At 39.6% G+C, this 24,856-nt stretch overlaps 1 protein-coding gene across 1 annotated transcript; it reads right to left on the bottom strand.

Moving 5' to 3' along the window:
* Positions 1 to 1,224: 1,224 nt before the first annotated feature.
* On the bottom strand, positions 1,225 to 23,831 carry gnrhr4 (gonadotropin releasing hormone receptor 4). Its single transcript, XM_034878267.1, is given in 3 exon segments — positions 1,225 to 1,688; positions 2,919 to 3,114; positions 23,254 to 23,831. Coding segments are annotated over 3 exon segments (1,176 nt in total). The 5' UTR covers positions 23,770 to 23,831.
* Between the last annotated feature and the right edge of the window lie 1,025 nt (positions 23,832 to 24,856).

Below are 24,856 nucleotides of genomic sequence, written 5' to 3'. Positions count from 1 at the left end.
GATGACCTTGTGGCAAAAAAACTCCCAACATTTAATAAATACAAAACGTAAATAAAGGTTACACCACATACAGTATGTGATCATAAATCAAATGCTGATTCTGGTTTCCAACTTTGCCCCAGGTGTGTCTGTTACAACATGGACGGAGACAACTTCTCTCTTTTGATGCTTTATTACAATCAAGCATCAGTACAAACATGGACGTGGGTAGCTCTGCTATGGCTTTGTCTGTGTGTGTGTGTGGTTGTAACATTGTAAAGGCTACCATATACAATGCATAGGAATTATATATATATATATATATATATATATATATATATATATATATATATATATATATATATATATATATATATATATATATGCTAGCAAATAATAAAAATACTATAAATTACATTATCTTAATGCAGTGTAACTGTAGCGTGTAAATAATGTACCTAAAATACAAACGTGAGCAAGGGCGTTCAACAATCGCCATTATGTCGAATCAACAGCCAGTGGCAGTCTAACTAACAGATGAAGAACACAAACAACAAAATCATTAGCTAACTTACTGTAAATGTGCCAGAGATAGACCAATACAACAACAGGCTTAAATGAATTGACAACATAAGTTATACAACTTTCTCAAGTATTTGTAACAAAGTATTTGTACTTTGTTACTTCCCATCTCTGGTGTGTGTGTGTGTGTGTGTGTGTGTTTGTGTGTGAATCAAAGGTAGATTTTTTATTTTTAAACCTACGGTTATGTAGGTGTGGTGCTAGAACATACGGGTGCAAGTCATTTTTGTTCATTTATAACTGTGGTATCTCTGCGCCATGTAGGAGTGCCTTGGTTATGCTTCCACCCAATATAGTCCCAAATCAATATCTGCCTAGGAAATCGTCTAGTCTTAATCTACATTGCAGTTGTAATCTGCATATGTGTATTTGTACACAGGCCACAAGAAGTAATTCATTTTTATTTTATTTTTATTTTTTTGGCTTACTTTTACTCATTACATGCTAACTGGCAACATAGGTTTCCATTCACTACGCCAATCTAACCAGACCAAAACAATGCATACACTGAGACAAAAAATGCGTTGGCCCAACTATCTACAACTTGGGGAGACCGTGATAAGCTCTATTTCAACTAATGATGGCATATTCCTTTATCTGCTGGCCACAACGGAGGTCTGCACACTGTCAGGTTCCAAGTAAATAGTTTTGTTTTTCTTTCCTTTACATCTTGCTTACTGGCATGATTGGCCTTGAGCCACTTTTTGGGCTGTTGTTGTCATTTCCTTCCTTAGTGTCTGTATTGTGGCCACTTGAGGCAATCCGCCTGTTAGATAACCGATGAGTCATGTGTAAAAGAAAAGTTGTGTTTTCTAATTCAGTCGGTGTGCTTGAAGTCGGACAGAATCTCTTAAGACCCTGGTGAAGATGAATGGTGAACAGACCATAGGTGATGGGGTCTAGACAAGCGCTGAAGAGGCCAAAGATAAAAAGCATGTGCGTCAGTGAATGAGAGACCGTTTCCTCCATTTTTTCAGGAAATAACCAGTACCACAGGCCTAGCAGGTAGTACGGGGTCCAGCAGATAATGAATGACATCACTATGACGATGCTCATCTTAAGAGTCCTCATCCGAGCTTTAGGGATGTTGTTGTGGGAGCGACGTAGATGAACATCTCTCGACAGCACTGGAAGAGAAAGAAAACACCATCTTTGTCACGCACAGTTCCTTGGGTCTCAGACTCAATTTCCATTTTTTCTGAGCAGTTTCCAGAACAGAAGGGAAGTAGTCCAATCACAGAAAAATGAAATCCTTACAGAAATCTCCAAATGTCAAAGGTTTCTGAAACCAAATCACAGCACTGGTTTTTCAATCTTGTTCCTCAAGGTCTTAGTGTCTTAAAGGAGAATTCCGGTCAAGTTCAACACCTGGCTCTGTTGTCTGTAAATTTGGAGTGCTGTCACTAGAGAGAAAAACAAAAAACTATCGGTTCTGACCTTATAGGGTGGCAGTAGCTCAGTCCAAAGGAAGTTGGGTTGGGAACCGGAGGGTCACTGGTTCAAATCTCCGTGTGGACCCAAAAATTTGGGAGCGTGGATTGGTGGCTGGAGAGATGCAAGTTCACCTCCTGGGCACTGCCAGGTGCCATAGTGCATGTATAGGTCTTGAGCATGTGTGTGTATTTCAGGCCTGTGTGTGAGTACTAACAAAAGTGTGTATACAGAGTGTAGTGCAGTAATTTCCCCATTGTGGACTAATAAACAAATTATCTTATCTTATTGTGTTATCCTCCTGCTAGCGTTAGCACCCAACAGGCTTCAACAAGGCACGTTTTCAAATAAGTTTTCAGAACTCAAAATTTCATTAAAAGTGCCTACCCATGTGCAGTGATTCTTTCTTATTGAATCATTAAATTGATAGCCTACATATTTTTGTTTTATCTCTTTTCTGTGTTGTAGTTTGTAGACAGTCCCTAACACAGCTGAATTAGCACAACTTTTCATTTACTGAAGTCAGATCCGCTTTGTTCCCTCAGAAAGAGTCACTTCACTTGGGTAGTTACTTTTAATGACATTTTGAACATGCTAAGAGGCTAAAAACACGTTTAAAACATGCCCTGTTTAAGCCTTCTAGGTGCTTACGCTACCATGAGGATAACTTGGTGTAAGCAGCACCGATCGCTTTCATTTTTCTTGCTATCGACAGCAATCCAATTAATCTTCCGGTTCCCTGCTTTTAGATGCTGTATACCACTTCCATGTGGCATCTATTCTTGACCTGCTATCTCCCACTAAAGATCTACTAACCCCCCCCCCCAAAAAAAATCACATTTTTGTTATTCCTAAAACTGTATGTGGCCCTCACCTGCCCCCCACCCTTATTTGACGGCAGACTTCTAAGAAAACTTGAGACTTACATTTACTGCGGCTGGATATCTCAATGAGGATTCGAGTGTAACAGAAGATCATGATGACCAAAGGCAGGAGGAAGAGGCACACAAAGGTGAACATGTTGTAGAGGGTCTCCTGTCAGTGCTGGACAAAGCTACCATGGGTGGTGCACTGTGTGAAGTTCTCCGGGACTGTGATGGTCACATTGTGAAATATAAACATCTGCATGAAAAGACAAGAAGGGTTTTGACTTAGACCTAGAGTGATAAGTCTAAATCAGTCAGACAGATGGATGACAAACACCATCAAGATTGATGCTGCTACATTTGTGGCAAACAAAATTCGTTATTCCACCTGCTTTGGGATTATTCAGCTGTTAAAACACTCTGGTCCGAAGTAATATCACTAATGTCAGAGTTTTTTTATGTTAAATGTGACCTACTGGTTAATTCTTTTTTAGTAATTTCTGTCATATCTATAGTGTTGCAATGTCAGATGTTTATATTAAACATGGGCAAATAAGGTAAATGACAATTACATTTTTTTCCTACATGTTTTCTACATATAGTCATCTGCTTTAGACACGCTACTGCAGTGTTTACATCACATACACTACCACATTAGCTACCTGCTAATATCAGAGAAACCTGTCATCTTGGCTGCAGATGTTAATTTCTCCCCAATTTTGATCACTTTGCTGCTGGAACATTTCCGCTTGTGCAGTTATTGATTTAGCCTTTATAGGGGATTTTTGAGAGTACATTGTGCTACATTCCATTTCAGTCCACTGCTAACTACATTTTGTACACAGCTTTGTTGAATACTCAATTCTGATTGGTGAATTACAGCATTCTACAGTATGTCATTGTTGTATAGCAGACCATTGCTGAGCATTTATAGCTGATTGTGATAGATAGATAGATAGATACTTTATTCATCCCGAAAGGAAATTTTAAGCATCCAGTAGCAATACAACCATAACACAACAAACACATTTACACACATATATCACATACATAAGAATAAAAATATAAATCACTCACAGAAGTGCAATAACCATGACAAGGTGGCTGTGTGCAAAAGTGAACAGTGCAGGGATTGAAAAGTGCAGTAGATCATGATTAATCATTAACTAGGACTATGAAATATAAACATAATAACTTATAAACTGACTGATTGAATAAGAATAACAACGAAATGTAACAGGAAATAAGTTATAAGATGTAAGATGTAGATGTAATGACCACAGTCCAGATTGTGCAGAAGGGCTAATATAACCTATAAGACAGTTGTACAGCAGACAAGTGATATGATGGTAGGGGCTCAGGGAGACAGGCTTATGCTGAAAAGTACATTTCTCCCCTCCCCCTTTGTGTGGTATTAAAGAGCTGAATGGCCCTGGGAACAAAGGACCTCCTTAACCTGTCTTTTGAGCATGACAGTGACAGAAGTCTGCCATTGAACATGCTCCTCTGTTTAAGGAATTTGCTGTGTAGTGGGTTGCTTTCATTGTCCTTGATTGCCAGCATCCTACTCATTGTCCGTTTTTCTGCAGTTGCTGTGAGCGACTCCAGCTCAATGCCAACAACAGAGCCAGCTTTCTTTACCAGCGTCTCTCTTCTTAATGGTGCCTGCTCAGCACACCACAGCATAAAACACAATGCTGGTAATGACTGACTGGTAAAACATCCAGAGGAACTTACTGCAGGCATTGAATATTGAAGTGGAGCCGACTCTGCTCTTTGCAAAACAGCGCATTTGTGTTGGCTGACCAGTCCAGTTTATTGTCCATGTGTACCCCCAGGTACTTATATGTGCTGACCACCTCTACATTGACCCCTTTAATGGAGCAAAGCAAGTCTATTCATTTCAGTAAACCAAAAATAAATCTGGTCCAAAGCCAGGTGGCAAAATAAAGAAGCCAGTGCAAATTAAATATCGGCCAGAAGCCAGTGGACAATTAAATCTTGGCCAAAGGCTGATGGCAAATTACAATAAGAAAAGGCAAAATTGCTCTCTGCAATTCAGGCCGGCACAACAATCCCTGCAACCAGGGAATATCCTCAATGCCTTCATGTCTGATGCAACTCCGGCCACCTAAAAGCAATATCATTAACCTACACACACACACACACATATATATATATATATATGTATATGTATATATATATATGTATATATATATATATATATGTGTATATATATATATATATATATATATATATGTATATATATAGTGAGGAAAATAAGTATTTGAACACTCTGCTATTTTGCAAGTTCTCCCACTTAGAAATTATGGAGGGTCTGAGATAAACACATAATTCAAATAGATGAATCTGCCGATTTTGCCAAGAGCAAGGCATACCGTGCGCCCTGACGCTCATTCAGGAGTGAAGATAGTTGTGAAAATTGTCCCGGCAGGTCAACAGTACAGAAGTTAGCCAGGCATGGCACAAAAGCACATATTTGGATTCCTTTATAAATCAACCATAGGCTAAAAAGCCTAAAAGATTGGAGGCAGAAAACACAGCAACTGCAACCAAAAGAAGTAGCAGCAACACTCCCCGAGCAGATGATTTAGCAACTGTGCAGTAACAGTTCAACTCAAAGGTTGTATGAATTAATGGAGCTAATTGTGTTATTTTATTTAGGTGTCCACCAATCAACTAACAAACCCTCCCAAACTGCCAGCTCAGCCCGCAAAGCCAGAGGAGCCAACAGCAAGCAGAAAAAGGAGGGTTTGTAACACCCACCTCCATAAGAACGGGGTTTCCTCATGGCCGACACCGTCCCAGTGACGGGGCCGTTTTCTCCACTTAAGAGAAAGGTTTTCTCCTCTAACACATTTTCACAAATTGCAGGCATTAAATCTTCATAAAAACGTTCATGCAGCACCCCATTTGAAAGCTCAGAGTCTCATGATTTGAGTAAGCCCTCACTCAAAGCATAAGATGACTTATAGCGGTTATAATCCTGTGATAAAATATAGAAATACAGAAAAATACTGCGCCGCTAGTGTCTAAAGTCAAGTGTTCATCCATACCTTATTCCTTGTGTCTTTATTCCCAGCGGTGAAAGATCGCCACATTTTTTTTTTAATCAAACAATCCAAGGAATTAGACTATCCAAGTTATTTTATCCAAAACAAGCTCGTCCCATCACTAGCTTGTAGATTATGGCAGGGTTTCAACGGAAAAAAGCTAAACAGTTTATAATTTTTGGGTTTTGATCGCTTCTCTCTTCTCCCGGGGCTGCTACACTGTAAGTGAGCACACCGGCGAATTCTCTGAGGTAAGCACATTCCAATGCTCGGGATATAACCCGAGATGGCCCTAACCAAAGCCAATCATATCACAGAATTCAGGGAGGAACAACGTTGGAAAGATTGACATCTATTCCTTCTAGTTAAAACTAGATGTTATGAAACCGGCCTACCTGTTTAGCCAATAAGAAGACGAATCGGCCAATACTAAACTTGACCAGAACATTTTAACCGTGGGATGACTGCAGCTGTGTCAAAGCAAAAATAGGGTCTTAGTTATTGCATTTCACAATTTCACCAATTTATAATTACTTGTTTCTATAAATTTATGTATGTAGTTATGTCAAGTATGTGTGTGATTGATGTGAATGTGTTATTGTATTTGAGACCTTTTGTATTTTTCACTTTGTTGGCTTTTTTCTTTGCACTTTTCAAAAGGAAATAAGAAAAACGCACAGACATATCTGTAGAAATAGCTACATAAAATATCAATTTTCTTAGTGTTTTTCTTTTGGATTTTTTCTGTATTAAGTTAAGGCCATGTGGCTATGGTACTAGTTTTGTGTGTAGTAATCTGATATGCTTACAATAGTGTTTTTAAACATGTTTTTACAGAAGTAAAAATTCTCTATTCTAACCTCTGTAGCTCTGTGTCAGTAAGGCCTAGAATCACACTGACAATTGGAACAAAAAGTTGAGAGTGTTAACTTCTAAACAACCTCAGGCACATGCCAGAGGGCCAAAGTATATGGGAGCTGTATCACTTTTTTGGTAAAACATTAGGGCAAGAAAGCATATCTTTTCAATTGTCTGTAAAGAGGTTGTGAACCTCGTTATACAAAACACACTATTTATCAATACTTTTCTTTTCTTTAAATAACACAATGCTAAAGTTATGTTCAAAGGTAAATTACCTAGATGGTTGATACATTACCCATAGTCCCATGTAAATACCCCTCTCCTTCTGGTTACTTCCCCCAATGCAGTCCATCTGTCTACAAGATCCAACAACCCTGGGTACCACAGGAGCAGTAAGTCATGGTAGACTAGGGGATAACTCAGAAAATATAGCAGTTATGAACATGAAAGTTAGGGCCTAGAAGTGCGCGAGACAGCGCAACTTCGATTACAGAGACCAACCCTTGATATTGACGCAACATGACGAATACCCAAATGATATGGCTGCAAGAACAACGACCACCTCATCAGTCTCTGGATGGGATATCCTCCCTCGTCGTATATACAATATTCCCCATATTCCTCTTCTGCAGCGACTGGTGGACACCTCCTGCTTTGTCAGAGCTTATTTCACCTCCACCTTGTTCCCATTGATGACGTGGTACTTCATCAGCACTGATCTGGTTGCGCAGTCGGTATCCTTGAAGAGTATTTTATTTTGGGTGGAGACATAACTGTAGCCGATTTGTGCTTTGTTGTGGGGAAGGGGAGAAGGTTTAATAGAAAGTTTGAAGATTTTTTAAACTCAATGGTGTGAAATTGTTTTTCTTTTCCAGACTGGTGCTCCAACAACATACTGAGCCATAAATCCCAACACGCCTATACTGTGCATGTGGTTTGATGTTGAGATTGAGCTGAGGCAGGATTTCCGCCACACCAGAAGAGTGATGCACAGCTTGCAGAGGCTTTCGCAAAGGGAGCAGGACCACGGCTGGGGTATTAAGCTAGAAGCACTCATATTTACCTATTGGCTGACACATCGACTCTCCAATTGAGTAGTAGCCCGTGTCTTTAATGTACCAAAGGCTACAGTTCACCACATCATCCCCTGAGTGGCCCAGAACATATGGGACAATCTTAGGAGAGAAATTGACTTCCCTCAAACAGCGGATCTGCCTGCAGTTGGTCAGGGATTTGTCAACATTTCAGGAACCCCCTGCATTCCACAATGTGGTTGGACCAATCAATGGCAGTGCAAGGACAAGTACAGCAGAAATTTAAATACTATCAGTCAAGGGAGTGCAGCACAATTGAACGGGCGTTCGGCATGATGAAGACCAGATGGAGGTCAACACTTTTCAAAGCTTTGGAGGTGAAGCCCCATTTGGCACCCCAGGTAATTGCCTCATGGGCAGTTTGCACAATGTGTGCATGGACAATGGTGACACACTGGTTCCAGATGAAGACATTTTAATGGATGACACCCAACCTTCCTGTGAAAACATGGCATACAATGAAACCTCTGGGAATGACACAAGAAACAGACTGGCTGCCCTAGTTTCAGTCAATGTGCCAGCCCCATGAACATGACCAGTGTAAATATTTTACAGCTCTATTATGTTGATGCATGTATGTTTACTAATTAGGTCTGTTTGCAATAAGTATTTATATAGACACAGCATAGTGTTTTGTTTATCTGTTTCAGTTATCATAGTTCTGAATGTCAAACTACTTACAGTTATGGTCAGTCTCTGTGGTTGTTATAACCACTGCTTCAGTTAAATAATGTGCTTAATTAATAGAAACTAATATTGTTCTGTTGGCTTTAGTAGCATTGAACAAAATGATTTGATTTGAAGCTGGGAGAGTTGAGTCTGGTGTCTCCTTTGAAATGGAAGTGAAAATGTTTCAATAGTTTAGTTATTTGTTGAAGCCTTATGATGGCTTGATGTTTGTTATGTTGGTGTTACGTTCTCTAATGCTATTCTGGCCTCTTTTTTTGGAAGAGAGCTATTTTGTTTTTTCTTTCAGGTCTGCCACCCCTGACTGCCTGATCATCCACAGGTGTCTTCAATCCGGTTATCAGAGGCTGCATAAAAGCGCCCAGGTCCAAGACCCTCCCCCTTCCTCTTCCCACAATTTCCTGCCATGCTGAGAGTAGTTGGTGTACTACTCTCTGCTGGTGCATATAATTTGGGAATTGATTGGGTTGTTATCTGAAGCGGGCAAGGGTTCTCTGCCATTTGTTTTGACCCCCTTTTTCTCTTGTTTTGTGGACAGTCAGGGAGATTAGCACCTTGTATTTTGGTTTGATGCTGTAGCTCAGATGCCATTTTCTTTTTAGCTAGTATGGGTTTTTGTTTGTTGTTTTGGCCTTGGAGACTCTGATGTATTTTACAGCTTCTATTTTTGTTTTGGTTACTGTTTATTACCCTTTAGATAAATATATACATATCTTTAAGTTGTGTAATAAAAGATACTTGTCACGGTACTCTGACTTGTTAGTCTCTCCTTTTGTTAGTTTGAGTTTATGATTTGTTACTTCTTAGCTTCCCCTTGGCATACAACTTAAAGGTTGTAACAGTTGGCATGTTCCTATTGGCTTGTATTAAAGACTCATGATATGACTTCACACAAAATATGATTGAATTACTGTAATAACACATTGAATAGATTGGGACCAACAAAACAAACCCATCTGAGATGAAGGCTGAAAAATCAGACTGAAGTAATGCCCAGAGCAGCAAAAACAACCAACCTCCCCCGGCCGGAAAATTGTCCATTCGGAAATGGACCTTCAGTGTCCCTTCTCACGACAATACCTGCATGAGTCAGAGCCCACTGGAGCGCCCCACCTACCATGACCAGCCCTATTGGGCAGTGCGTCATTTGTTAACATTGACTTATTCTGAACATGGTAACAGTCAATCTCATGGCAAATGTCTCCATTACTTCCAAAAACACTTTTGTGGGTCAACACAAATTCATCTGCCAATACAGCAGCCTCCCTGGGTATCTGCACCTTACGCTCATTAATAAATGCAACAACCCTCTCAGGGATTGAGTTCTTTTAGCTGCTCTAAAATAACCAGATTGCAAAGATCCTCAAAGAGCCTCAAGGACAAGTTCATAGACTTTCAACACTGCTGACTTTACGGTCTCATAGTCCCTGCAATCAGCCACAATCAAAGTCGAGTAGGCCAATTGCGTTTTTGTCAAACACACTGTAACACCACAGTTCTGTCTGCATCTGGCCAATCCCTAGCAACCGCGATAAACAGAGAAAAAAAAGTATCCGGATCCGACTGAATGAATTTAGGAAGCAGGCTTCCTAGATTATGAACCAAGTCCAAGTGAGTACTCCTGCCCCAACTTCCAGACCACCAGTGCCTGGCACATCTGATAGCTTACCATCCTTCACCAACTGCAGGTGATACTGTTGCACCTCCAACCTCGAACGCCTCTCCCAGCCAGTGAGATGCTCCCTAGCTAATAGCTCTACCCACCTTTGCTGCCACCTAAAGCAACACCACGAGTACAATGGGTGTACCCGCTGCCAAACCTAACAGGGAAAGAGGTACTCCTGCACAAAACATCAAAATGCTCCCCGTTAGTCCCACTTTATGGCATCGATCAGTTAAACAACTCCAAGATATTACAACAAAGCTCCTACAAACTAACAACCTGGAACTCCCCACAAAATAACCACTGCAGAATCACTCCAAGCCCACAAATATACAGATGTAGATCAAGACCTCATGCACACCACTTAACACCAGCAACAACCACTGATAATTTGAGATAGCTATCCAAAAAAGAATGACATACCTACCCAGGATATAAGCACTTGACAAAAAAAAAGAGGATTTAACAAAAGCGTACGTCATGAGAACGTGACACAGCGTAACAAGTTGTCGCCAAACCCATGATAAAGGAATAAGACTAGCAGGATAGAAGTCTAAACTTATACCAGTTACCGTACAGTATGTCAAAACAATTGCGAGTAACATGACAGTGATGCCTCCGAGTGACACGCTAGAGGCTACACCCGTGTAACAGGAACTGCACTCTTCACTCGGAAGAGAGAACAGACTTAAACCAGAACGTAGCGCCTCAAAGCAGCTGAACAGTTTAGGAGATAAGTGATGAAGTTATTGAAGTCTCTAAAGGCCTCTGACCTGAGAAAATTTAAACACCAGCAATGCTGCTCCTGGCTATTTCTTAGGTTAGGTTGAGGCCTTCAGATATCAAAGTGAAGAGAAATGCACTGTGAAGGCTGAGCTGTCATCAGCTAAACCTATTGGCAGTCAGGAACAGCAGATAGATAAGCTCACTTAATGAGCAAGACTCCCCTATTTATCCTCCAAATCTTTGCATGAACACAAAACACTTTCAGGACACACATTATTATATGGAAATTCCAAGTCACTCAGTAATCTTCCAAAAGAAAATGTGTTTCAAAATAAAATAAAATAATTGATCTGCTTCTGACATTCACACCTGTGATTATGACAGACATGCCTGTCTAAGGATATGCTTTTGAAAGCTGTTAACAACTGTTAGTTGCAACTCAAAGAACATTTTCATTTTAGTGAAAAAGAAAAATACCAAACAAGTCATGCCAAATCTAGAGAAATGTGTATCAAATGACCATTTCCATTTCATAGATCATGGAGCCAAATAAACATGGAGTTTTGGGTCTAAATATTGAATTCAGGTATCATATTCTGGAGCTTCAATGAAATGTTGGAACAAGCTGGTACAGAATATGCAGTATATGATACTGTCAGACAGTGTGGAATGAGACGATTTTCACAAAAAGGGGAAATAAACAGGATAAGTGGATGACAGAGGTTAAAGAATAACCTGTTTTTCATAAAAAGATGTTTGCATTAAGTTACCTATGTGCCATACATGTCTGACGCATGTAGCAAGATTTAGGGTTGACGCCAATATGACTGATGTTAATGCTGCTGCAGTTTGCTTCAGCGCTACGGTAGATCTCACATGCTACAGCAGAGTCAGAAGGGTTTTTCTGCTTACAGCTTTAATAGTGATTTATTATAGGAGTTGTTAGCCTACAGTGATTCATATAGTGACAGTCCATAAATGAGCGACATAGACACAGATATGTGAATGTACGATTAGTGGAACTGGATAGAAACCAGTTGGCTCATCATGTATTTTGACCTAAAATATGATTAAATAAATAATTTAGCGTAATTGGATTCCATACTAACATTAAGAATATTGCACAATATGTTCTAAAAATGTTAAGAATTTAAAGATCTTACAGAAAAACTGACAGCATACAGATGAGCATAAGTCAAAGCTGACGGTCAAACATCACTTATGTATTTAACACACGGATTACAAGCTTAAATCACATTAGACGCTGTCATCCGGGACTCAGGGAAACATGTAGTCGTGTGCAAACATAGAAATAGACGTGGTACATTTCTTACTGTTTCCAAACACTATCTGTATACTGATACTATCCTGTGTTACATACAGTAGCCTCCGTTTATAAATTCATGCAAAGCAAGTGGACATCAATGCCTGTAGTGTCAAACGATGAGCCCAATTTTTTGTCCCCAGAAGTGAGACAAAGCTTAAGAAATCACACTGAAATTTTCAACAAGTCATCTGTATTGAATCCACACAGGACACTTAGAAATACATGCACATTAACCCTAAGCCCATGGCTCATATAGTAAAACCCCTAGCCAGTTGTATTCAGAGAAGTACAATGATTGGCAAACAGATGATAGTGAGAAAGTGAAAAGATGCAGAAGGCCCGTTGTTTCAAGACTTGCTTACAGAGCTAGGCAAAGTGGCGTCTTTTGAAAGAATATCCTATAGTATAATAAATGACATTGATGAATATGATGAGAAATTAGGACTGTTCTTAAGATTGTATTCATTACATGGTAGCTACAAGTTGTGTGTAGACACTCTGATCATTGTGGCCTGTTCTTGGGGGGCCGTCACGGAATTGAGGGTGAAAGTGGTTAGGGTGCAATTCAGGGGTCTGGTTATTGGACTACCTCAGCCGCACATTGTTCAATAAATGGACACGCAGCAGTGTTCTGGTAGTCTCCTGGAAAGACTGCTTAACATGTCGTGTATGGTCTAATTTTTCTTGTCATGGACTGTCTATTTTATTTTATTTTTATGTGTAATTCTATCCTTATCTTGTTTTAGTGCCCTCACTCTGATATTTCATTATTAACACAATATAGTTGTGTATTTTAATTTTGCCTATTTGTTTGCTGTAAAAATTAAAACTCAATGAAGTTTGAATCAAAAAAAAACATTGAGTGAAACATCCATCGTGGATGACCGAAGCCTGAGTGCTGTATGTGGCAGATGAGTGCCAATATGACACCAACTGTCCATGAAAGTACATTTCATGAAGTCAAAGTTGAACGCTCTTTGTCTCCTCTTCCTGCTAAAGCAGGAGACATTTGTGTCCTACAGTATATCCTCTTAATTGTCATTAACCATCTGCCTGCAGTGGTGAACCCTGTCTCCACTTGGATGAGCAAAGAAGCATGCTGGAATGAATTTTTCCATCTTACAGTAAGACCCTTCTGTTACTGTTTAGGTCAGAGATTTATAAAGAAACTTTCCATGTAAATGAGTCCGAGCAAGAACAAGGCCGAAGGTTCATACGCTCAGAACTGTTCATTTTTCAGGAGTTCAACCTTGAAACCCCCAAGGAGGGCACGATAGAGGTCCCTACCGAGAAAAGAGGGGTTCTTCTTCTTTAACATTCTACATAGATTTTGCCCTTTTTTTATCTGTTTATAAGGCAAAATGTACTGTAGATCTATTTCAAATGTTAATGTATTTCTCTTCTGGGAGAGCTGTTCTAGGACCAATGTATTAATTAAAACCAGCTAAGTCATGCTTAATAGATTATTTCCACTAGCTAGATATACATACATGTTAGTCTTGAACAGTGCATTCTGAGCTCTTCAACAATGTAACACATGTACGTAAGTGTGTTAAAAGTGTGAAAACTATGTTATCTTTGACAATCTCATGGTCCTCATCAGCAGATCGAGGACAGTGAGATGCAGTTTAAAGCTCTGGAAAATGCCAGTAAGTGGACCTTGACTTAAGTTTTTTTTGTCAAGAAACTTTTTCCACGATTAAGAAAGATTAGGCACAAAAAAAAAAGAGTGTAAGGTGTGGCTGTGATGTGACTACCAGTACAAGTGTGTAACGTAATGTGGCTCCTCCCTCACTTCTCCCTATATGTCCATTAATATTAGCAGTCTATGCTTTTAACGTACATTCAGAACAGATAAAGTGTGATTAATTTGCAATTAATTGCAAATCATAATTACACATTTTTAATTGATTAAAAGGCCTAAGGGGAAGAAAAATAACTCTCTATACCGCAAATTCAAAATGTACAGAAAATCACTGTAAATTAAATGTTAATGCCCCTAATGCAATGTTTATTACAGTAATGAAATGGAAAATTATGATATTTTACTGGGCATTTTGTGGTAAGTAACCAATGAAATTACAGCAAGGTCTAACAGTGTCAACAGAGTCACTGCCTTATGTCTTTTATGTTAACAAGCCTGTGATTTTAACCCCATAAGAAGCCTTTAGATTGTAAAAACTGAAGCTTTTCACTAGAAAATAATATGTAAAACAGTTCAACAAAGGAAGCTTAAAGGCATTTCCTCTTTCATCTTTGATCAAAGCTGAACGTACACCTTTCTGATTTTAAAACGTTGCACTAGATTTAATATTGAAGTATACAAGTACTTATACAATACAAATACTTTGTGGTAATTTAAATTTTTTTAAATTACTTTTTAGGATTAAAGGCTAATGGAATTTGTAAATAGAGATTGGATCCTTTAGCTATTTAGAGGTAATGGCCGGTAGACTTTGTGAGATAATCAGTATATCTAATATTCTGTCCAGCAGCCTTTATATTAGGCTACACACTGTGCTAATACAGATGATTAAATGTCAGCTGTACAACCCTAGTCTACCCCTACAACCCTAGGTCTATTCCAGGCATCTTGGTATTTTCCATCAAAATTTCAAGTCTCCGCTCTGCTCTTCCTTAAAGCCCTGACATGATAGATAATTGTAAGGTGTTGCGTTGCTGAGGGCTTGTTGCTACTGGTTACCAGTAAGAAATAAGCAATGGACCAGAAAGTTTAGTTTTAAGAGACACTGCACAGTGTGTATATGAGAGGAGATTTTACAACTCTTCTGTGTCTTCTCCTCAGTCTCCAAACTTGGTGATGTAGTTACAGATTCTTGGACTGTTTTACCAGGTAATCTTGCACTCTACTGCAAAAGGAGGTCTGTTTTTTTTTTTTTTTGCTGAGATATATCCTGCTTTTCATGCCTCCTCTCTGACAATAGCTGTGGCTGGAGCCATTGTTTTTTTTGTGTCTTTCCGTCCATCTGTCACAATCATGTAAATACAATCTATCAGGAACTCCTGGAGAGAATCTCTTCAAATTTGGGAACAAATGTCCACATAGAGTCATGGATCAACTGATTAGATTCTGGTAGTCAAAGGTCACTGCAACTTCACAAAACACATTTTTGGGCCATTTCTTTCTTTCATTTCTTCTTTCTTTTGGCAAGTATTCATGTGCTAATTATGATAACATTTCACACACATGTGATATGAAGTGATGACATTTTATATCCAAAGGTCAACTTCACTGTGACATCATGATTTTCTGCAAAAACTATTTTCTTGCCATTGTTCAACACCTTAACTCAGAAACAAAAGAGAAGATTGTGACTAGGGAGATATGGAGAAAATCAAATCTCACGATATTTTTGACCAAATACCTTGATATTGATTCCGCAACAATATTGTAGTGATCTTGGGTGCCCACCTTGAACCTGCAATTATTGTATCGATCTGATTTGTGTAAAGCATCCACATTTTAGAATTTGAAGCTTCTTTGCAGAATTATTGATGCATTGTCTACTGTCTACATTGGCCAAGCATGTGAGCACAAACAAGTAATTCGACTTGTTTTTTGCTTCTCTTATTGAATTAAGATAGTACTACACATACAGCAAAACAAGAGCAACAAAACTTAACAAAGTCAAATCAGTTGTTTTTTTAATTTTAATTTTTTTATATCACAAATCAAACACTTACCTCAAGGGGCTTCAGCAAATGACATCCTCTACCCTTAAGTCACCTATACATGATTAGAGTTAAAACCGCGAGGTAGGGCGCAGAACACAGTGCAGGCACTTCAGCAAAGCACAGCACAGGCATTCCTCATCACTGCTTCTGACTAAGTTCAAAAGCAACTCAAAGAATTTGATTTTCAACTATTAACAATTTGCATCGAGCTGTCAATCTGCCACAGCTCGTTGTAGAGAGGGCAGGAAGGGTTGTTGTTTATTATATGTAAGGGGTTTTGTATTTCGTTGTCCTCCTCGCCACTGCCGCCACGCTGTCCTTCCTTAACAGCAGGTTGAGTATGCTCTGTCCCTTACTGAATAGGGTTGCAGTGATTTGAGTCCAGTCCAGTTTTTTATTAAATTGGACCCCAAGATACTTGTATGAGTCCACACTCTTTACTTCCTTTCCCTGAATGACAGCCAGGACAAGAAGCTTCCTGTTCCTCTGGTAGTCCACCACAAGCTCATTGGATTTGGTGATATTGAGCTGCAGGTGATTATTTTTGCACCATGTGACGAAGCTCTTATCAGTCCTCTCTACTCCTCTGTAAAAATAGTCTTGAAGTAAAGACAGCATGTTTCTCACTGGAATGTATTCACTTGAATCAATCATCACAATTTATTGAGTGTAAGTAAGTGTGAGCTAAGATGTCGCTAAGTATGAGCTTATGACCAGGACATGGTCAAACCCTACACCCCAACCCGCCCACTCTGCTCTCCATCAGCCAACCTGCTTGCTGCCCCCTCACAGCGAGGGAGAACTAATCACTTCACAAAACCCGATTGCTGTCCTGGCTCCCAAATGGTGGAAAGAGCTCCCTAATGACATCAGGATGGCTGAAAGCCTAAAGGCTGAAGGCTAAAAACACTTTTCTGACTACACTTCAGATAAACATGAAGTAGGAAAAGAAGAAAGGAGGAAAATATAAATATATCATTTTCTATAGAATCTTGAAACTACACTTTAACTGTCTCTTTGTGGTTTTGCTCATTTACTACTTGATGTCTGGAGTTGGTGCCTTCAGGGTTGAAAGCACTTAATTGAAAGTCGCGTTGGATAAAAGCATCAGCTAAATGACATGTAATGTAGTCATTTAATACATTGCTAATGTAAAAATCATAATTACACAATTATAACAGCTTTAACCATATGTTAAGCATAGTTTATTTAACATAACCCGAATATTTGGTTTCTTGTAAATAATTTTATGTTATGTTATGTTTTGTTTGTTAATTGTTATCAGTGCATTAACTGTTGTGGGTTACAGATTGCCATAATCCATCAATATTTTCCTTAGCCCCCCCCCCATCATACTTGCCATACACAGATATTGTGAGAAACAATAATTCTAAAAATATTTTCATTGAACATAAAATGTGGTTTTGCAGATAGTTCAACAACCTGTCTTGGGAAAGGGTTGTTGTTTTCTTGAAGAAGTAGGCAGCATAGAAGCCGGCTTTCTAATCGTACAGCATACTTTCTGTTTTACTTAAATTACTGTAGCTATGGTGGCTGTTATTTCTGTGTTCAGGTGATAGACGTGCTGCTTCATAAACCATGAAGGTCCATGCTCAAATCATAAGTTAGTTAATAATGCAAATGATGCAAGAAATTGTAGTAGATAACATAAAACAGAATTCTTATTTGTGCATTATTTGAATGCTCTGTGTTTTTAATTTGGTTCTGATTGTTGTCAGATGAGAGCCTTAGGACTCTAACGCTGCAGCAATACATTTACGTAAGGGATAATGTAGAGTGAGGCAGTTGTTGTCGCAATTACAAACCCGACAGAATGATCAGGATCCCGATGTAAAGTGGACGAGTCTTGGAGAAGCTTCTCAGCTGAGAGATTTTTGTTTAGAAGTCAGTGGTTCTTGGTTTCTCCCTGCTTTCTCCCTGCTTCCCTGATCCAAGAATCAGCCAATCACAGTGTGATGCTGGAAGCTATGTGTAATTTTGTGACTAATTATACCAATTATCACTGAGCAATATATGGTAAAAATGGGTTACAGGTAAAATATGTGGATAAAGAGGACACTGAATGAATTACGTTTTTTTTCATATAACACTCAAAATGTGAGAAATGACTAATTTTAATGGTATGGTAAAAAAAATCCAAAGTATTGTCCTGAAAGTGTTAATGAACTTATTTCTATTATGACCACTCTAAAAATAATGATGACACATGCCAAACACTGTGAATAAGAGAACAGTGGCAAAAGCAACAATTATAATTTGACTGAATTAAAGATGGTAAAATGCAGTTAGATTATACCAATTATTCAGTGCAACAAAGCTGTGGAAAAACTTCAAACAATGTTTTTGGCATTTCAAGGAAAATGCTTTTTAGTCTGCTTTAGTTTGTATGGTTTGTTTGTGATGTCGCAAAGAAATTGAGATATCTCAGATCACTCGTTCAAAAATAAAAAAAATAAAATAAAGGCCCCTGAGTATTCAAAAATGCCTGGGCCTTAATAAATGAAATAAAAATACAGTATATAGTTTTAAATTTTTGGGCAGACTTTCTTCCTATTTCCTATCTGTGAATGTGACGCCAATTGATTTGACTTAAAGATGGATGGATGGATTGATAACTGTTATCCCACCAAGACAGTTGACTTGTTTTTGTTATTGCACACACGGCTCTCAAACAGTTGGACTCTACTTTTTTACCATTCATATCAACAATTTGTGAGGCATCTCTCTCCATTTCTTATTTTATAAAATGGGCTCTGAATGAGGATGTTTTCATGGCTAAGAGAAATATTGTCTGGGCCAAACAAAAGATCATTTAAAGCTGTAATGCGAAGTTTCTGGCACCCCCATTAGGAATTTTAAGCAATGACAACAAAACTGTTGGCGTGTCCACATGATACAAGCCTTCTGTGATCACGCAACCGCCCCCACCCCTCCTCCATGCAGTTGCTAGTAGCCAAGAAGGACAGGGCAACAGCTAGCTTTGCACTATCCAAAATAATACAACAATAACAATAATGTGCATTTTTTTAGCTCACTCTTTATTTAATCTTTACAAAATCAGAAGTGTGCAGATATTTAACCACCATGCTCATTACAAAAGTTAGGCCTACCACTAGCAGCCACCTAATTTATTTTAGTATAATGACTGTAAACAAGGGGAAACGGCTAGTCTGGCTCTGTCCACGTAACTAAATCCACCAATAAGCACCTTTAAAGCTCATTAATGAACAGTTCTCGCTGTTTAATCAGTACAAACATTTGGACAGAGCCAGGCTATTTGTCAACCCCTGCTTCCAGTTTTTATGTTAAGCTAATTAGGTTTACCTTCTCCTAGCTTTAGCTTCATGGTGTGATGCAAAAAGAAATATGTTGAGAAGACCAAAAAGTTCATTATTGATTTAAAGGAAGAAGACAGAGGTCTTTCCAGTCATAATTAAGGGTCAGCAGATAGAAACTGTCCAGTTTTATGAATATCTTGGTGTCTACCCGGACATTAAATTAAACTGAAAAAAGGAACACTGATGTTGAATTCAAAAAGGCTCTGTCAAGTCTTGAGGAAACTTTTGATCATTTGATATAAACAATAAGCTTCTTCATGTTTCCTATCAGGGAATCCTAAATCTCAGTATTATGATGTGCTCTGCCGGGGTGGAGGGGTGAGGGGGTTGAGGGGCAGCAGCACTTCAGATGATTTAAAAAAAACACTAACAATTAGATGCTCAAAAAATATTGACACACTTGACGTTACCGTGGAAAAGAAATCAAGTGTCAACAAAACATTGAGCGACTAATGATGACTCAGAGTGTCATTTGTTCTAGCAGTGGCCAAATGTTTAATGAACCCTTTTAGATGTGGTCTTTAGATGTAGTACCTTTCAGATGTTAGTCATGTCGCAAATATTCTCACTTTGCCAGACATTCCTCCAATGCTGCAGAGGAGGGTCTGGGTAGTCCACACAGCAATCCGGAATAGGAGAAAAACGCAACAAGCCAACAAGGAACTTGTTTTGGTGAAATGTGTATATTAAAAAGTTGTTTTAAGTCATGTGAGAGAAAACTCAGATTGCACAGATGAAGTTTAAAATTCCAACACAAAAAATAACAATATAATGCTGCGCTATTGACTTTAGACCAGGTCTTTGTTGGTCAATGGTGCGATCACTTACCACTGTCTCAAGATAACAATTTGCCAAGAATTCACCTGAACACACCTCCCTGTAAGACCAGCACGCCCAGGGGCGCAAAGATGGGTGCATGTGCATTTGCTATTTCATCAACATGGGCACCGGATGGAAAACTGACAACGGCGTTGGTCTTAAACTAGCAAAGGCACTTGCGTCGGGCTTTGCGCTGCGCTGTGCCAGGTGGAAGATAGAGCAACTCTCGGCAAGAAAAAAAAACTTAACTAAACTTAACTGACAAAATGTGCCTTCCAGGCAGACAAATAGAAATGTTTTCTGATCCGACACACATAGACATGATTACTTAATTTATCCGTGCCTTCCAAAACCATTACAAATCACAGTTAAATAATTAATATGTGTAATGATGTGACACTAATTTGGTTAAGATTTGGTTAGGTTTAGAGAGATATCATGGTTTGTTGACCCATTCCCATTCATCCAGTCCGACCTCCTCATAGTCATAATTCCTATGGGCGCCAGGCATCTTTGTCACTTCATCAGAAACGTATGCAATTCTCCCATTTGTCTTAGGAGAGTCTCTGTCTCTCACTCTCTAGAAGAAGAATAAGAAGATCCCTTTGGGGAGGTTGTTATGTTTACACATTACACACATCTAAAATACACACATCTGAAATACACACACATGCACAAACAGGACCTATAGCCATAAGGGAGAGATGTCAGAGCAAGGACACCTCAGCTGTGCCTGAGGGAGGGAACTTAGCACCCCTCCAGCTACGCTTCCAAACTCCAAACTTGGTCCGTATGAGGACTTAAACCGGCAACCACGGACAGAGGTGCTACCTACTGTACTGCTTCAAGATATGTACTCTCTCGGAATCCCACTAAATGTAATTTGCCTTAAATTCAATAAGTCCTTCAAACCATACAACAATAGATATTTTGTGATAAAGTTCTGTGTTTGTTTGACCCATCCACCACCCCAACCTGCCTCCTAAAGCCCAATTCGTGGTCCTGCTTTAAACCAACGCCAAAGGCACATACGGGTAAGTGTAGATAGAAACCTACACCGTATCTTACGCTGTATCCGCCTAGGGAATCTCAAACTGCGGTGGATTTATGAGGACTGTAGTTAACTGCTCCTCAGATCTCTGCAGGGTAAATCCAGACAGTTAGCTAGACTATCTATCAAATTTGAGTTTACAACTCAAACAACTTTTGAACGTACACATATTCCACCAAAACAAGTTCCTTCCAGAGGCTAATTTGCAGCTGCGCCGTGGCTCCCGGTGCTCAGTGTCGCCCATCTCAATTATGATTGGTTTAAAGAAATGTCATATTGTATTAGTTTTGTTTCCAACTTTTTGTTCTTTTAGAGTTATGTTTAAGTTAAAATTGTTTTTTTGAGTTTGTAACAAATTACTTTTAGTAGCTCAAAACAACCTTGTCTCTGATCTTTTCTGTGGGCTTGCCTGGGTTGTGGGAGTCCCTGGGATTGCTAACAGCTGGAATCATATTTTAAACTTGTTGTGTGAAAGTTCCGAGGTGGCGTTATCAATTATTAAATTGCTAAAGTTAGGCTAAGCCTTTCAATTGGGTCTGGTTACATCAATAAACCAGAGCCCGTTTTTCTCCTTTCCAGGAAAGCTTTGTGGACTAGCCAGACCTTCCTCCGCAGAGCTGTGGGGGAAGGTCTGGCAAAGCGAGACTACATTTCCCCCTCCTTGTTTCCTGGTTCGACTTCTTCATAAACAACATGAAATTAATGAGAGGATTACTTTTTTACTGCTACAGTTTTCCAACTGTGTTCAGAAATTACAGGGGTGACTCTTTGTTTCTCTGTTTATGCTTCCACGGTCGGTACTCGCTCTGAAGCCCGGACACTCTCTCACTTACTCTACCACACACTCCACATGCACACTGGCTCAGCAATTCTCTTAAAGAGATATTCCAGAACATCCCAGACATCAGCGCACAAGTATTAACTTGCGTAGAGTCCCCGCAGAGGCATAAATCCCCCTTTAAGCTCTTTGGCGCTCTTATACTGCGTCACCTTATTTCTGGATTTGCTACTGTCACAACTGCTACGTCCACTAGAGGGCGCAGCCACTATAAGCGTAAATATACGCCGTAATTGCTGCTTGAACAAGGGGAGGGGGATGACATGAAAACTTTTATTAGTACAACGTAATCTCAATTTCAAGTTGTTAAAATCCCAAAAATTCCCATAAAGTATAGAGTACATGACCTTTGTGTGCCTAAATCACAAATTAATCACAAATCTAATCACAAATTATAATCACTGAGTTTGACAAGTTTAGTTGTCAGATCTTAACTTTTTTTCAGTTTGGTTCAGTCACACTATAAATTGAGGAAATAATAAGGTGATCTTCCACTTGATGAGGTACTTGATAAACATTTCTGATATTTGCAAACGTCCTGAAAGTCTTTCATGTCAATAATCCCTCAAAATCATGCTACACCTAAGTAGAAATCCAATTTGATTCGTAGGAATCGTTGTGTTCAGCAGTTTCAACCAAGTCCTGTTGTTCAGCAACCAGTGAACTGGAGCTTGTTCTTGTATGTGCTGGAGCAAATCATAAGCTAATGTTTAGTAATGTGAAGCTTCCCACAACTTGTAATTTTAATTAACAATAACACTCAATTTAATGAGCGCCACAGGTGTTTTGTTGAGTATCATCAAGCAAAGTGTACCTATTCAGAGATTATATTATGTCTTTCACAAACATTATTGCAAGCAGCCCTGCAGATTAAGTGAGCCAACTGCATTTTTCAGGTTATATAAGATTTGTTTGTGGGCCTTGAATACCTGGATGTTTTTCATCATGTCCCCTGCAGACTCAAACAATTCTTTAATTAACTTCACCTCCGTTTCTCAGCAAAGCTAAAGATGGATTTGCTAGAAGAAATCACACTGTCAGAGTTTACATAGCCTTTTTGAACGTGGTTTTATTTTCCTGCTAATAAAAAGCCAGTATGTGATGGGAGAGGTGTAAAACCAGCATCTGTCATTTGACAAGGATCCTCAAATGAGTGTAGAGAGGGGATTGACAAAGCAAACAGAATAAGTTTTCTCTTACCTGAGGGAGCGAGAGGATTACACTCATTGTCCAGGCCACAGTCAACATGATTTTGCTTTTCCTTTTGGCTTCACTGATGCCCAGAGGATTGAGAATGGCAGACTGCCTATCCAAGCTAATGACCACAGTTACAAAGGCGCAGGAGTACATCGCCACCAGTTTCATGAACATCAGCAGCCTGCAGGCGACATCTCCAGCCTGCCACTGCACCGTGATGTTCCACACTGCGTCCACGGGCATAACGATGAAAGTCACCAGCAGGTCCGCCACAGTCAGGTTCATTATGAGGATCCTGACGTGCGACTTGCGCTTGCCGCCGTTGCCGGCTGCCCACAGCACAACCAAGTTGCACACAGCTGACACTGCGCACAGAGTGAAGGTTATGATGACTCTGACTTTGGCCGCGGTGGAGAAAGTGGGCAGCTGGAGCGCGTCTCCATTAGCACTGTAATTGCACGCTGAGGTGGGTCCCTGGCAGCTGCCATTCATTGTTGGATCCGTCAGCTGGTAGAACATGATGAACTGCGGAGTCTGACTGACAGGAGGCACAAACAGGCAAATATCCCGGATATCGTAGACACGGTCTTACTTCTTCAACTATAAGAACTTCAACCGTCAAAACTAAGAAGAGGAATAAAAATGTGCAGGTGATGTTCAATAGTGACACCTGTAGCCTAACATGCAGTTCAGTAAAAATTCCTGGCACGTGCAACTTAATGTTCGCACAACAAATGACCAAACACCCCGTTATTTAGCTTCTAGGCATGCAAAGTGACCACACAAAACAGTCATGATCATAAATCAATGTAGAATAGAAAAAAATATAACTAAAAAGCAGGAAAAAACACGTGAGTAGCCTAATAGTACTAAAGTAGCCTAGAGCTCTATTTGCTCAACTTCTAACCCTCATCTTTCATTTTTTTCCACGGGTCCACAGCATCGCTTCCCTTAATTGAAGGTAGCCTACCTGCCTCGTTACTGCCCCTAAGGAAGAGAAAGAGAGAATAGGAGGAATCTGAAGTAAACCGATTCTGCAGGCAGATACAAATAGCTTCCCTGCAATTAGTAGCGGAGCTGACAGTGAGGGGGATCTCACTGAGCGGGTTTCTATTGCCGACACTGCAGATGTTGCTTCATTCCTCCACTCCGACGCGCAAAATGACAAACGGCAGTCGGCTATCCGCCGTGTTGGTCTGATCCTTAGACGAACCACTGGAGCTCCTCTTACAATAGCGGGGGCGTGTGTGTTTTACCATTTCAAATCTCTGATGAAAATAAAAAGTGCTTGTGTTGATGCACCATTCAGTTTCAAGTGTGAAAAAAGAGTGCAGTTTGAAAGACAAATAAGTAAAATGGCAATTAACTAGGCCTAGATGACACGTGCAGCAGGTATCTCTGTTACCTCGGTTACCGCTGAATAGGATGGAGACACCGGGTGAAGACTGCCAGGTCCCTATGCAGTTATTAAAGAAGTAGCCTAGACCTACTTTAAAGTGTTCCACAATGTTGGAGCTTTATAAACTATTTTTTTAACTAATGCTGGTTGCTACCATCTAACAATTTTTAGTTCCCAGAACGTCCTGGAAACATTTGTTTTTGGTTG

This window comes from Etheostoma cragini, chromosome 8 (genome assembly GCF_013103735.1).
Source record: "Etheostoma cragini isolate CJK2018 chromosome 8, CSU_Ecrag_1.0, whole genome shotgun sequence".
NCBI lineage: Eukaryota > Metazoa > Chordata > Actinopteri > Perciformes > Percidae > Etheostoma > Etheostoma cragini.
The sequence above is the reverse complement of the archived record's forward strand: the minus strand, read 5'-3'. Positions and strand labels throughout refer to the sequence as shown.